The 13,079-nt window shown below is 44.3% G+C and overlaps 1 protein-coding gene across 1 annotated transcript in view; it reads left to right on the top strand.

The window, feature by feature from the left end:
* Window positions 1-13,079, top strand: part of AOAH (acyloxyacyl hydrolase) — a 171,419-nt gene that overhangs the window by 136,021 nt on the left and 22,319 nt on the right. The window contains exon 17 of the mRNA XM_082847010.1: window positions 8,910-9,082. Coding sequence (XP_082703136.1) covers window positions 8,910-9,082 — 173 coding nt within the window. The remainder of the gene's footprint in view (window positions 1-8,909; window positions 9,083-13,079) is intronic.

Genomic DNA, 13,079 nt, shown 5'->3' with positions numbered 1-13,079 from the left:
CCACCCATCATGTTAGTAAAATAGAAAAGCAAAGCCAAGAGAGGTGACACGACTTGCCCAATTAATCGACGGATATCAGAGCTGGACTCCAACCCAAGAGGTGTTAGAAGCGGGCCACCCTGTTCACTGCCCACCTTTTGCTTTCTCGTACTTCACTCACCAAGTTTCTGAGCCTGTGCTAAAAACGTGGTTCCGTATTATGAACGTGTGTTTGCCCTTATGGATACCTCCATGAGAGCTCCAGAGCTCTTACGGTGAAGGAGGTGTAGGCCTAAACGGTGAAGCGAGTTCAGGCCAGGAGACACCACACTGCAATCCAGACATACTGATATGCCCTGCCTTGGCAGCCCCTAGACTGGTTTACCACTGTCCGCAGAACCCCAAGTCTGCCAAGACTACATGCTGAGGACCCAAGGTATCTCTGTAATGACCCACCTGGAACTCTGCAGTAAATAGCAAACACCCCCAAAACCTTCCATAAGCCAAGAGCCACACCAGTCTCTATGTCAGGTCATCCCCAGAGCAACCCTAAGAAGCAAATGTGATTGTCCCATTTTACAAATGAGGAAATTGGGGTTCAGCAAGGTTAGGTGAGGAACTTGCTTCTGCTGTTATTGAGCAGTAAAGCTGAGAGCCCATCCGGGTTCTCTGACTAAATTCTGTACTCTTTCTACAGTCCACACTTGCCTTATTTGCTTTCTTTTATGAATTCACTTTTAAACGTACGTATTGATCACCTATGAAATGCCAAGCTGTGTGCCTGGCCCTGGGATACGATGGCAAAGAGGCCACCGTCCCTAACCTCAAGGAGCTTATGGAAGGAGAAGCAATGAGCTTCAACCCCCAGTCCCATCACAAAACAGAACAAACCTATGGTCAGGTCAGCCAGTGCCCCTCCAACCTCTGGATCCTGTCCCGCTGGAGGGGACAGAGAACAAGCTGGTTATACTGCATAAAAAACACCTGCAGAAAGAGTCTTTTAGTCCAAGAGCCCAAAATCCCTGAAACTGCACTTTTTCAGCAGAAGCTGTACATGCAGAGGCCCCTCCAGCCCAGTCCTGCTCTTCGTTTCCCAAGGAGCCGAAGGGCAGGCAGACATCAGTCAGAGACCCATGCCAGCCTCTCTGCCCTCCGGGGATCTGGGCAGAGAAGCAGCAAGCATTTGGGTGAAAGGATGGAGTTGGCAGTGTGGGATGTCCCCGCAGTGCCCACTTTGCAACGTCCTGTGGAGGGGTTAGAAAAATAAAGACAGATGGCAAGTATACCTCCCCATCTGCCAGAATGTCGAGGTGGAGGAGATTACCCCAAATGAGCAAAGTGACTTCATAAAAGCCCAGGCCAGCAACGAATTGCATAAGTCCATCCTGAAAAAACTTTTAGGGTATTTGCTTGACTTTTCTCTCTTTTTATTACAACGGTGCTAGCTTTTACTAAAATAATGCAGCGATGTGCTTCTTTCTCAATTCTCTAAACAAACGTAGATAATAAATACTTGTTAAATGAATGAAGGTCATGATTGCAAGATAGCTTTTAGCGTCAGGAATTCAAGAAGAAAGGTGAAATAGACAAACCTAGCTTTCTTGTTGTACCTCTACTCCATTTGGCCTAAGCTAACCCAACTTCTTTGCGCGTTTCCTATCATTGCCTTCAAAAGCTATAGAGTGTGAGTGATACAGAAGGAGAAAAATTCCTGGAAATAGGGCAAGTATGAGTGAGCTACAGCAGCGGAGGCTGGGGTAGCAAGGGCAGCAATGAGAAATGGGAATGGCCTCAAGTCATAAAGGGCGATGACAAACCTTCCCCAATATCCGATTACAACATCCCTGAAAAAAACATTGTAATTACTGGAAATGTATAAAAAAAAATAGAAGCATCTAACACTAGCCACAGAAATGGACATGGTTCCATTTTTTATAGTGGACCTAGACATTATAAATTGAACATTTTTCACCTAATGGAGAGAGCCAGAGCCGCCCTACAGAGGTTGTCTGTGTCGCCAGCTCCCAAGTGTTTTTCAGCAATGCCGATGTTTCAGTTGTCACCTAGGGCAGCTGGTCAGCACTGCATTAAGAGGAAGCAGTCAAGATGCTGATAGATCACAGACTCCAAGGAGCTGAACTGCCAGGAAACAATCCATTCTATCCAGTTAAGGGTAGAAAACCAGCAGAGAAGGGAATGGATAGAACTCTGCTGCTCAGAGGAGTCTTCTCTCCCAGCCTCCTCAGTGAAGGTGTGGGTAGCCAAGGGAATAATGAGCTTCTCTACCAGCCAGCATGTTCCAGGCCATATCCTCTTTTAGGGGACCCAGGATCTCTATGCATCGGGTAATGTGGGCCCATTGAGACCCCACCCCATTCCCAGTCCATGTCAAGATGCCTCCTCATGGAGGTTGGGTGGGAGGTCAATAATGTGATTACAACTGGGGGGCCTGAAACCAAGGGCTACCTCTATTACCTGGATGCTTCAAAAATACGAAAGCGAGCTGTGAGTGAAATCTGAGCGCTAAACCACAGCAGGTCTCTGGGCTTTCACTCTGGTTCTGGGCAACGTTTTCTGCAGAGGCTGTTTACCTTCCTCCTTGAGAGGGGGGCACCCCTGCCATCAGCCATCAGTGAAATCTGGCTGGAACACCCGCCAGGGTAATGGCCCTGCACCCAAGTCATGAGGCTTACCTTGCGTGATCAGGCACAATTCATTAGGACAGGGACAGACTCTGAGCCACCCGAAACACGAGGCTCTTTATCTGTTCCAAGCCCACCACGTGTTCCTGACGTGTGAGAGCGTGGTGCTGGGCACCATCTTCTCTCCCATTATTTTCCTGGAATGAGCATCACGTCTCTCAACCTGGCTTTCATAGTTCTCCCCTGTAAGCCCTGAACCCTCAACCCCTCACCTCTCCAGGACTGACCAGCGTGAGCTCACCGGTGTGTGAGGAAGGGTGCAGGGCACTGCCGCGGCAGGCAAACACGGGATGGCAACGTGAACCTGACGTGGGCTCTAGAGCACCTGCGTGAAGAGGTTTAGACACTTTCAGCTCAGCCCATGCAGCCTTTGACAGCAGGGCAGGCCTAGGAGGTGTTTCCCAAACCACTGGGACTCTTTGGTCCCAAAATAGTAGTGCTAAGTCCCCTCAAATATTACCGGAGGAGAAAGAGTACACAGGTCAAAGGGTGTTGAGAATTTTTCAGGGACAGGGTCAGAGGGACCATCTATGGCATCCAGAGGAGGTGACCCACCACCTGTCACTCAGACCCTTTTGCCCTTGCCTGAACTAAGAATTGGTTAATTTTGCTATACACACTACAGGGTTTACCTGGCGATGCACGTATGTAAATTATCTAGCTGTACGTGATGGAGCCAAGATGACTGGAGAATGTTCCAGCAGAAACACCAAGGCTTCCATTCTTCTTTTTTTTTTAACTTTTTATTTTATATTGGAGTATAGCTGATTAACAATGTTGTGATAGTTTCAGGTGCACAGCAAAGGGACTCAGCCATACATATACATGTATCCATTCTCCCCCAAACTCCCCTCCCATCCAGGCTGCTGCATAACATTGAGCAGAGTTCCCTGTGCTATACGTAGGTCCAGCAGGACCTACACAGTAGGTCCTTGTTGGTTATCCTTTTTAAATATAGCAGTGCGTACATGTCAACCCCAAATTCCCTAACTATCCCTTCCCTCCACCCGGGAACCATAAGTTCTTTCTTTAAGCCTGTGTGTCCGTTTCTGTTTTGTACATATGCTCATTCGTATCATTTCCTTTTAGATTCCACATATAAGCGATATCATAGGATATTTCTCTTTCTCTGTCTGACTTACTTTACTCAGTATGACAATCTCTAGGTCCATCCATGTTGCTACAAATGGCATTATTTCATTCTTTTTGATGGTTGAGTAATATTCCATTGTATATATGTACCACATCTTCTTTATCCATCCCTCTGTCGATGGACATTTATGTTGCTTCCATGTCTTGGCTATTGTAAACGGTGCTGCAATGAACACTGGGGTGCATGTATCCTATCAGACCATGCTTTTCTCTGGATATATACCAAGGCTTACATTCTGATTTCGCTTAGCAATTAGCCATTTTAGTGATGCTTGCTTTATTTGTGAGGTGCCCTTTCATAAATGCAAATGAGCTGAGATTCTTTGTTTATCATCAGGGTTGTGTCTCTAACTAAAAAATAATCATTAAATAGGGAGTATGGGAGAGTTTGCTCCATCTTAACTCATCTTGCCTTTAGGTGGTTGGAGAGTCTTAGCTCAGCATCATTGCTTTGTGCCAAAGCATTGTTGTATCAGCAGAAGAAAACAAAAAAAAAAACCCTGAGATGCCAAGGCAAAAGTTAATAGCCGTGCATTCTAGCTTTACCAATGACAGAAGACAGGATATAGACACCCAACTTGTTTTGTTTCACCCCTGCTGTCACACTCCAAACACAGTGAAGACAAAACCTGGTTACTCTGAACCTCGTTCTCCCGGTCTGAACAAACGCACAAGGCAGCCTGAATCCCCTTCACAAACTGGGGTCCTTCTAGGGCTTCTGTGCATCTGCAAATCAAGCCAAATCCTTAACCAACCTTTGGCCCCTAGTAGGTAGGCAACCTGTTCTCAAATCCTTCTGAGTGCTTTTTATGCAGGCTGGAGAGCTTCTTATTCATAAAGTCGTATACTTTTCCCCAAAGTAATGAAAAACATGAATATAGCATTTTATTCTACATGCTGGGGTTTTGTACAATGGGACAGCTCTTTCTCTTTCCTCCGATCTCTCTTTCTCTCTCTCAGAAAGTCCAAGGAACTCATGACCCAGTGCAGAAACGCATACACCAACCACACCGAACGCCCCGAACGTCAGATTTGCTCCACCTTTTCCTCTGTGCAGCGACATATTGCCCCTCACAACCTGGCCCGTGTGACCTTCACACCCATGGTCAGCCTGTCACCCTCTGGACAGCAACAACGTGAAAAGTCATTTTATTTCACTAAGTGACATAGGTGGAGGGGAAATGACATAAAATTACAATGTTTTCTGCCCCTCCCATTAATATTTAGCTTTCTTCCTCATTTTAGAAAGAATAAAAATGATATGAGAACCCCTTTCATTTTGACTGTTTCTCTGATTACAAAATAACATGTGTTGTGAGAAGTTCAAATAATACAGGTCTAGGAAGCGAAAGTTTCTCCAGAATCACTCCCTACCGCCCCACCACCACTGCTTAGAGCTAACCACTAGAGATGTTTCCTGTATTTGCAGCCAGATTTTTTCTATGTAAGTTCTAATGTACAGACTGATTAATATGCATTGAAATAAAATAATATTATGCTCACTGCTCTGTAATTTGTTCTCTTCGCTCAACAATACTTTTTAGCAGTCTTTTCCATGCTAAGACATACAGATTATTCTTTAAAAAAATTTTGTTTTATTGAGGTGAAATTCACATAATGTAAAATTAAGCATTTTAAAGTGAACGATTCAGTAGCATTGAGTACATTCAAACTGTCGTGCAACCATCACCTATATCTAGTAACTTCGTTCTTTTTAATGGCTGTATAGAGGTTTACTGCATGGATCTACTATAATTTATATAGCCAGGCTTTTTAGCTTTTCCCAATTTTATTCTATTCCAAGAAATGTTGTCATACTTGTATGTACATTTCTGCACGTTTGTGGAAATGTTATGATAGGACCACTTCCCAAAAGAGAAATGTCAAGGTCAAAAGTTAAACCAACTTCAAGTTTTGACACATTCTGAAAAATTCCTTCCAAAATGACAACACCAATTTCCATTTAGGAACCGCTCCCTTAAAAGTGACAAGAGTGGACACCCCTAGGGGCTTCTTTCTGTCTCCTCTTCCCATGTCTCTTGTTTCTCGGGTCCAGCTCGTGAGTAATGAACTTACTTTTTCCGGTTTGGAAGCTGTATCAAAGTCCCTAGGGCTGCAGTGACAAAATATCACAAACTGGGTGCGTTCAAAAAGCAAAAATTTATTCTTTCACAGTGTTGGAGGCTAGAAGTCCAAAATCAAGGTGTCAGCAGGGCCATCTCCCTCTGAAGTGTCTCGGGGAAATCCTTCCTGTCTTCATCCTTCTCGTGGCTCCCTGCAATCCTCGGCATTCCTTGCTTGTGGCAGCATAACTTCAATTTCCACTTCCAGCTTCACATGGCCTTCTTCCCTGTGTGTGTGGGTCTCTCCTCTTCTTAAAGGGACACTAGTCATTGTATTTAAGGCCCAACCTAATCCAATATGACCGCATCTTAACTGATTACATCTGCAGAGACCCTGTTTCCAAATAAGGTCACATTCTGAGGGAGGCTATTCAATCCACTCCAGGATCATTAGGTAAATCTGGAATTTTAAGGACTTAAAATAGAAAATAACTTATAGCATGATTCCATTTAGGTTAACAACAGGCAGTTTAAAGCCTAAAGAGAATTTTATTTTCAACTCCCAGGTTAATGCAGGTTAGTATCTTAATTCAAATTTGATATGTTCCTGAAGGCTTGTACAAAAGTCAATGGTGCAAAAAATGAACAATAATAGACTTACATATTAAAGCCAAAAAATATTCTAGAATCCCTATTTATACCTTGCCTTTTTTCCCCAATAAACGTAAGTTTATTGATTCAATCCTTTAATCATTTATTCAACACATAGTTACTACATGCAATGTTCTGCTCCAAGCACTAGAAATACAGCAATGAGCAAAAGAAAATCCCTGCCTACATGGAGTGTAGTTTACCTACTACAACTACTAGTATAGTTCACAGTACTGAGCATTTGGCCAGGTAGCAGTTTCAAAAATAAAGAAAATGGGTAACATGAGGTGTGGTCACCTACAAACACTGGCATTAACAGTTCATCCTGTCCTGGGAGAAGCAAAAGAAATGAGACATAGGGAAGAGCAGACAGTAGAGGGTCTCAGTGCTAAGCCACAGAGTTTGAATTTCATTCTGTAGTAGATAAGAGTCATCAAAGTGTGTTTTAATGGCAGGGAAGGAGGAAAGGTTGTATTAAACAGTTCAATAGAAAGTATGTTAGTATTATGTTAAACTTGTCAGTCACTTAGGTTCTGGGCTTCAGTGTGATAGTCTTTATCATTGCCCTCTGAAATGCTATTATGTAAATTAATTAACCACTCCTTAGTTTTCTTTATTCCCTTAAATCATTTTTTGTTTGTTTGTTTTGTTTTGTTTTGTTTTTCGGTACGCGGGCCTCTCACTGTTGTGGCCTCTCCCGTTGCGGAGCACAGGCTCTGGACGCGCAGGCTCAGCGGCCATGGCTCACGGGCCCAGCCGCTCCACGGCATGTGGGATCTTCCCGGACCGGGGCACGAACCCGTGTCCTCTACATCGGCAGGCGGACTCTCAACTACTGCGCCACCAGGGAAGCCATGTTTTTTTGTTTTTTGAATTTTATTTTATTTATTTATTTTTTATACAGCAGGTTCTTATTAGTTATCTATTTTATACATGTTAGTGTATATATGTCAACCCCAATCTCCCAATTCATCCCACCACCACCATCACCACCCCCGCTTTCCCCCCTTGGTGTCCATACGTTTGTTCTCTACATCTGTGTCTCTATTTCTGCCTTGCAAACTGGTTCATCTATCCCATTTTTCTAGATTCCACATATATGTGTTAATATACGATATTTGTTTTTCTCTTTCTGGCTTACTTCACTCTGTATGACAGTCTCCAGGTGTATACCTTGCCTTTTAAAGATAACAAGAAAGAAAGGAGGAAGGAAGGAAGGAAGGAAGAGGGAAGGAAGGAAGGAAGGGGAAAGGAAAGGAGGAAGGAAGGATGGAAGGAAGGAAGGAAGGAAAGAAGGAAGAAAGGAAGGAAGGAAGGAAGGAAGGGAGATTTAAATGGAACTTTCAATGATGTATTTCTAGTATTTTGTACAGTCCTCACTTTTGTTCTTTTCCAAACCAAATGAAAATAAGACAACCAGCTTAAATTCAGTAAATGTCTAATTGAAGCTAAAGATTTGCTACTTTCACTTATGATTTACATCTTTGTCTTAAATTCTTTGATTTTAGGACTGTGCTCTTATAACTACTTTCAGCACTTCCTTTTTCTGTTTTCACTAATTTTGTGGAACAAGAAGATAAAAATATAATTAAAAATTTCATATATCCTCTATAGAGCACACGCACTTCTATATAGAGAAAGGCAGTGATGCAAATTGGAATTATCTGTTGACAGATATTGTTGCAGGGGTATAGCCTGGAATAGCAGTCTATCAGGAAATTCATGCAAGTTCAAATTCATTGTAGAACGGAAAGATGTAATGTGGACACATAATGTCACTTCATTTCTCAGTGAAATTTCATCTCCCTGACAGTTATATATGTGAAAAGTTTTAAAGACCAAGTTGCAGAGCTCAAAGTGTCAAACAAATAATAAGCAATACCACACCCCTTTGATTCTATTAACTGTATGTAACAGTCAGGATAGGTGAAGTTATGCTGCAGGAACAAACAACCCCTAAAATCTTAGTAGCATAAAGCAATAAATATTTATTCACTTGCACTACATTGTCCATCAGGGATCACCATGGAGCTCTGTTCCAGGACTCAGACTGGTGAAGCAGCTGCTTTCTAGAACATTGCTCAGACTCATGGCAAAGAGAAATGGCATCCTGGAGGCTCTCATACAACCAAACATGACACATGTCACTTCTGCTCACAACTCATAGGCCAGACCTGGCCCACCCAACAACAAGGGAGTCCAGAAACCAGAAATATTTTTCAAATAACACCAATAACTACTGTGTATGTGTGTGTGTGTGTGTGTGTGTGTGTGTGTGTGTGTGTGTGTTGGGGGGGGTCTTATATTTGCGTGCATTTATCCTATAATATACTAAGATATTTTCTGTTTCTTTTGTGAACAGGAAGAGTGATCCCGTCCCAGGAATGACCACTCCTGAAAAATTGTACTCAAAGGTCATGCAGACTCTGCAGTATCTAGATTCTCACCTGCCAAATGGCAGCAATGTTATTTTATACGGCTTACCAGATGGAACCTTTCTCTGGGATAATTTGCACAGCAGATATCATCCTCTCGGTATCAGTTTGAAGATGTTTTTACTCTTTAACAATGTCAATGTATTCGTAGTTCAAATATATGTAGTTCAAACCATATAGGAATACACCTAAAATGCCACCAGAACGATGAAGGGAAGAGCACCCAGGTGCAGGATCTAAAAGGTCAGTATCCAAAGGTGGCCAGAACCAGATCCAAAGTCAGAAAGGGCAGATGTATTTGGCAAAGAATTAGGACAAACTGAAAGGTAAGAGTTTAAAACTCCTTCACTGAAGGTGAAATCTAGAAGGAGCCAGTGAAGCCCAAACAAGAGATAGGAAGGAGACAAAGGGAAGGATTTCTCCAAACCTCAGTGGTGAGTGCCCCCTAGTGGCCAGAATTCTAATGACGTCTGTGCACCCTGGTAGCCAGTTAGAGCTCTGTAGAACGGGGTCCTCTAGAGGGCTTGCTCCCTGCTTCTACACTCTCTTGGAGTCCTTGGCTCTGAAATGCTTTAAAGTTCCAAGAAATTTCTAATAGAATCTCTAGCATGCCAGATGCTTCACAAACATTGTGAAAGTAGGAGTAATTCACCTTGGGAAGGGCTGCCATGCTGATCCTTAAAACAATTCTGTGAGATAAATGTTTCTATTAATTCCATTTGACAGATGAAAAAACTAAGGCTCAGAGAAGTGGTGTAGCTTGCCAAATGTTGCACAGCTTATTGTATATGCAAGCTGGGTGTAGCAGGGCTCTCTTTCTGTGTTTCAGGGAAGAATGTCCTTCCAAAAATACTTATTATATGCCAGGCGCTGTTCTAGGCACTGTGTAACCATCAGTGAACATAATAGTCAAAAATCTCTGCCAACATAGGCTTATGTTACAGTGGGAGAAAGACTCCAAAAGTCAGAGGATGATAAGTGTTACTACAGAAAATTAAGCAGGGAGGGAGGATGGGCAGTGCTGGCCTCAGGCCTCTCTGACAGGCATCTACAAGGAGGGGCCTGGGGACCATCCCCTCAGCCCCATATCGACAGCACCTGTGCCAGTCTCTCATGGAAAGGGGCTGCCCTTTCCCTGGTATTGCCATAGCCACCTCCTTAGACCAACCCAAGCGACAGTGCCCAGGTGCTACAGTGTCCTGGAGGTCCAAGCAGTTCCTTATGAGCCAGGTGAGCAGTTCAGAGGGGGAAGACCTGAAACTCCTTCCTTTGCGCCCTCCTTAGTGGGTAGAGGTGGAGAGCTTTCCCTTGCATACATAACATCCTTGTGTCTTTTCAATCCCCTCTTGTCCTCCTCCTGTAGTTCCTGTTTAAGCCAACCTCCCTACCAGCTCCCGCAGGAAGTTCTACACCGCCCCACATAAGAGCAGGGACCCTTTAACCAGCTCTCAAAGGGCTCTGACCCCTTCACTGCGGTCCCTTCACTGGACAACAATGGAACATGTCCACATTCCAGGCTCCCCACCGATGCGACTGAAGTCATTTTCCTCTTCAATTATGAAATGTGCCACAAATGTTATTATTCCAAGGAAACACTGTCCAGCCTCTCATGAGGAAAGCATGTTCCTCCTATTCACACGGCCTTGACCACGCCCTTTAGAAATGATAACATGATCACACAGTGAACTTGACTCCATTCTGGGCTGCCTTGTACATGTGAAGGACAACCACTTGGGCTGATCATGTCTCTTTGAGCCATTTGGGGATGAAAAGTTCAGTTCCCCCAACAGATGTTCTCAGACTCCTAGATTTCTCCCATGCTAAGAAATGCTTGGGGAAGGGGAGTTGGGAGTAGGGGAGATGTGCTCCCAATTTACTCTGTCACACCAATAGGGACTTGACTTTGGGTTTTCTGACTTTAAATCCCATTCCCTTCCCATGAACTGCAGTTAGACTGCCTCCATAAATTTTCTCAGATATGCCAGGCCGTTCCCTTGACTCAACCATAGTATGTAAAAATGACTCCACGTAATTTGGAAGAGAGCAAGGGAAGGAAAAGGGTGATCGATCAGGGGACTCATCAATCACTTGGTGGATTCTCTTGGCCGGTGGTTCTCATCAAGGGGCAACCCACCCACCCATTATCATATCACCCCTGGAGATGGAGTGCTACTAGCATCCAAGGGGTAGAATCCAGGAATGTTCCTAAACATCCTACAATGCACAGGACAGCCCCCTACGACTGAGAATGTCGACAGCACCAAGGTTGAGAAACCCTGCTCTAGGCTTTGCGTTATCCTCAGATGGCCTCCCTCCAGCCGCTGATCTAGGCTAGCACTTCACAGCGCGAGGGCAATAGGTAGGACAAGTGTGTGCTATATAAACAACTCTGGTTTGGGGGTAGGGGAATCCAATGAGGGAGAAAGTTATAACCACCTAAAATTTGTTGAATGTTTTTCAGTTATTATTCACATCCTAAATTATCCCTGCTGCCTGGTTGCCATGAGAAATAAATCATAAATTCCTCAACGAAGCATCAGGGTCCGTCCTAAACAGACTGGGGAAGTAGGTGGGATTTACCCAGCGTCCTCATTCGTCCTCTGGCAGGCTGCTAACTCACATAAGGTGGGAAGCTTGAACAGGGGGCTGCTGCCCTCTCATTGCCTCCGTTCTGCCCTGCTCCACATCCGATCTTTGAATCTTCGTTCCCACAGACAGGAACCGGCAGTGAAGCAGGTTAATGCTAGCTCAGCCTCAAGGCTTGGTTGCTTTGCCCAGGTTAAGGTGGATCTCATCTTAATCCATAGCCACACACCTGAGTCTGGTTCCTGGGGCGCTGTGCTAAGGGTGGGGCAAGCAAATAAAAGGGGGTTTCCATTTATTCTGCCTTTGAGCCAAGAAACACGATGATGATAATCTGTCGACTTGACTTTAGCCACCCCTTAAGGATTAAGAAAGAGGCCAGGGAGCAAAAGGGGTCAGGGGAGAAGCCCTGAGTCAGTGATGACATTCTCTGCTGCCTCAGTAAACAGGTGGGAATTCAGCCTGACTATTCAGGAAAGAGAAGGTTAAATGCCACAGCATCAGGTGTGCAGGTAGTGGAGGCCCAGAACAAGAATGGGTGTCTTGCTGACTCCTGCTGGGGAGGAAGGGGCTAACATCATTCCTCTTAGCCTTGTCTGTGAGTCACGACCCAGTCACTGCCTGACCGCCAAGGGCTGTGACAGCCCCACAGGCTCTACCAGCAGTTAAAATTCCTGGTGAGAATGTCTTGTCTTTTTGAGGACTTACCAGAAAGTAAGTCTCACACATTAGGATTATACATTCATAGATCTTTCAAGTAAGTTTATGTTTGATCAGGGATGAGTCCTCTCAGGCACAGTCTATAAGGAAGGCAATCTTTCCATTAATATGTCTGAGATAACGATTATGTGCTCTGGGGGTAAAAATGATGCAAAGATGAAGTCCTTGTCCTCTAAGGAAAGGACAAATAGTATATAGATCCTGACAGTGAAATTAACGAGGGCCAACGACACTTCTCTAAACCATATGCATTCAGGGAGCTATCCAAAGGGTTAGACTATGATCAGGAAATCTGGGAGTGCTGGCTACAAATAAGTCTGCGAGTCAGCCTTCTTCAAAGAAGGGCCTCTGCCACAAAATAGCCGCAAAAACTCCGTTTTGTCCCAATTACTCTTAAACTTGAAACCTAATGTATTTTAAAATACCTTGTAGTGTACCTTCAGTTTTATTACTGGCTTCCTCCCTGTCTAAATTAATGTGGTTTTACCAAGGTTTAACACACTCAGATGGTATTTCATGAAGGTGTGGCTGATCTTTGTTAGCACTAAGCTCTTACGGTAGCTAAAATTTCAACTGTGGTCCCAGCGTTAAATAAATGCCAAAGACTCTGCCCTAAAGAACATACACATGACTGAGCTCGAGCTGCTACTACAGGAGCTGGGGTAGATCCCTTTGATCTTCAGAGGGAGCATATGGTATCAACTGGGCCAACACACAGGCTCCCTCCCCTTACACACACACACACTGATGGTTCCTGGCCACTGTGGGACAGCCCTCTGCCCCTGTCCTGGGCA

Source organism: Leucopleurus acutus (assembly GCF_964270905.1).
Source record: "Leucopleurus acutus genome assembly, chromosome: 9".
NCBI lineage: Eukaryota > Metazoa > Chordata > Mammalia > Artiodactyla > Delphinidae > Leucopleurus > Leucopleurus acutus.
This window is presented reverse-complemented; position numbering and strand designations above follow the sequence as displayed.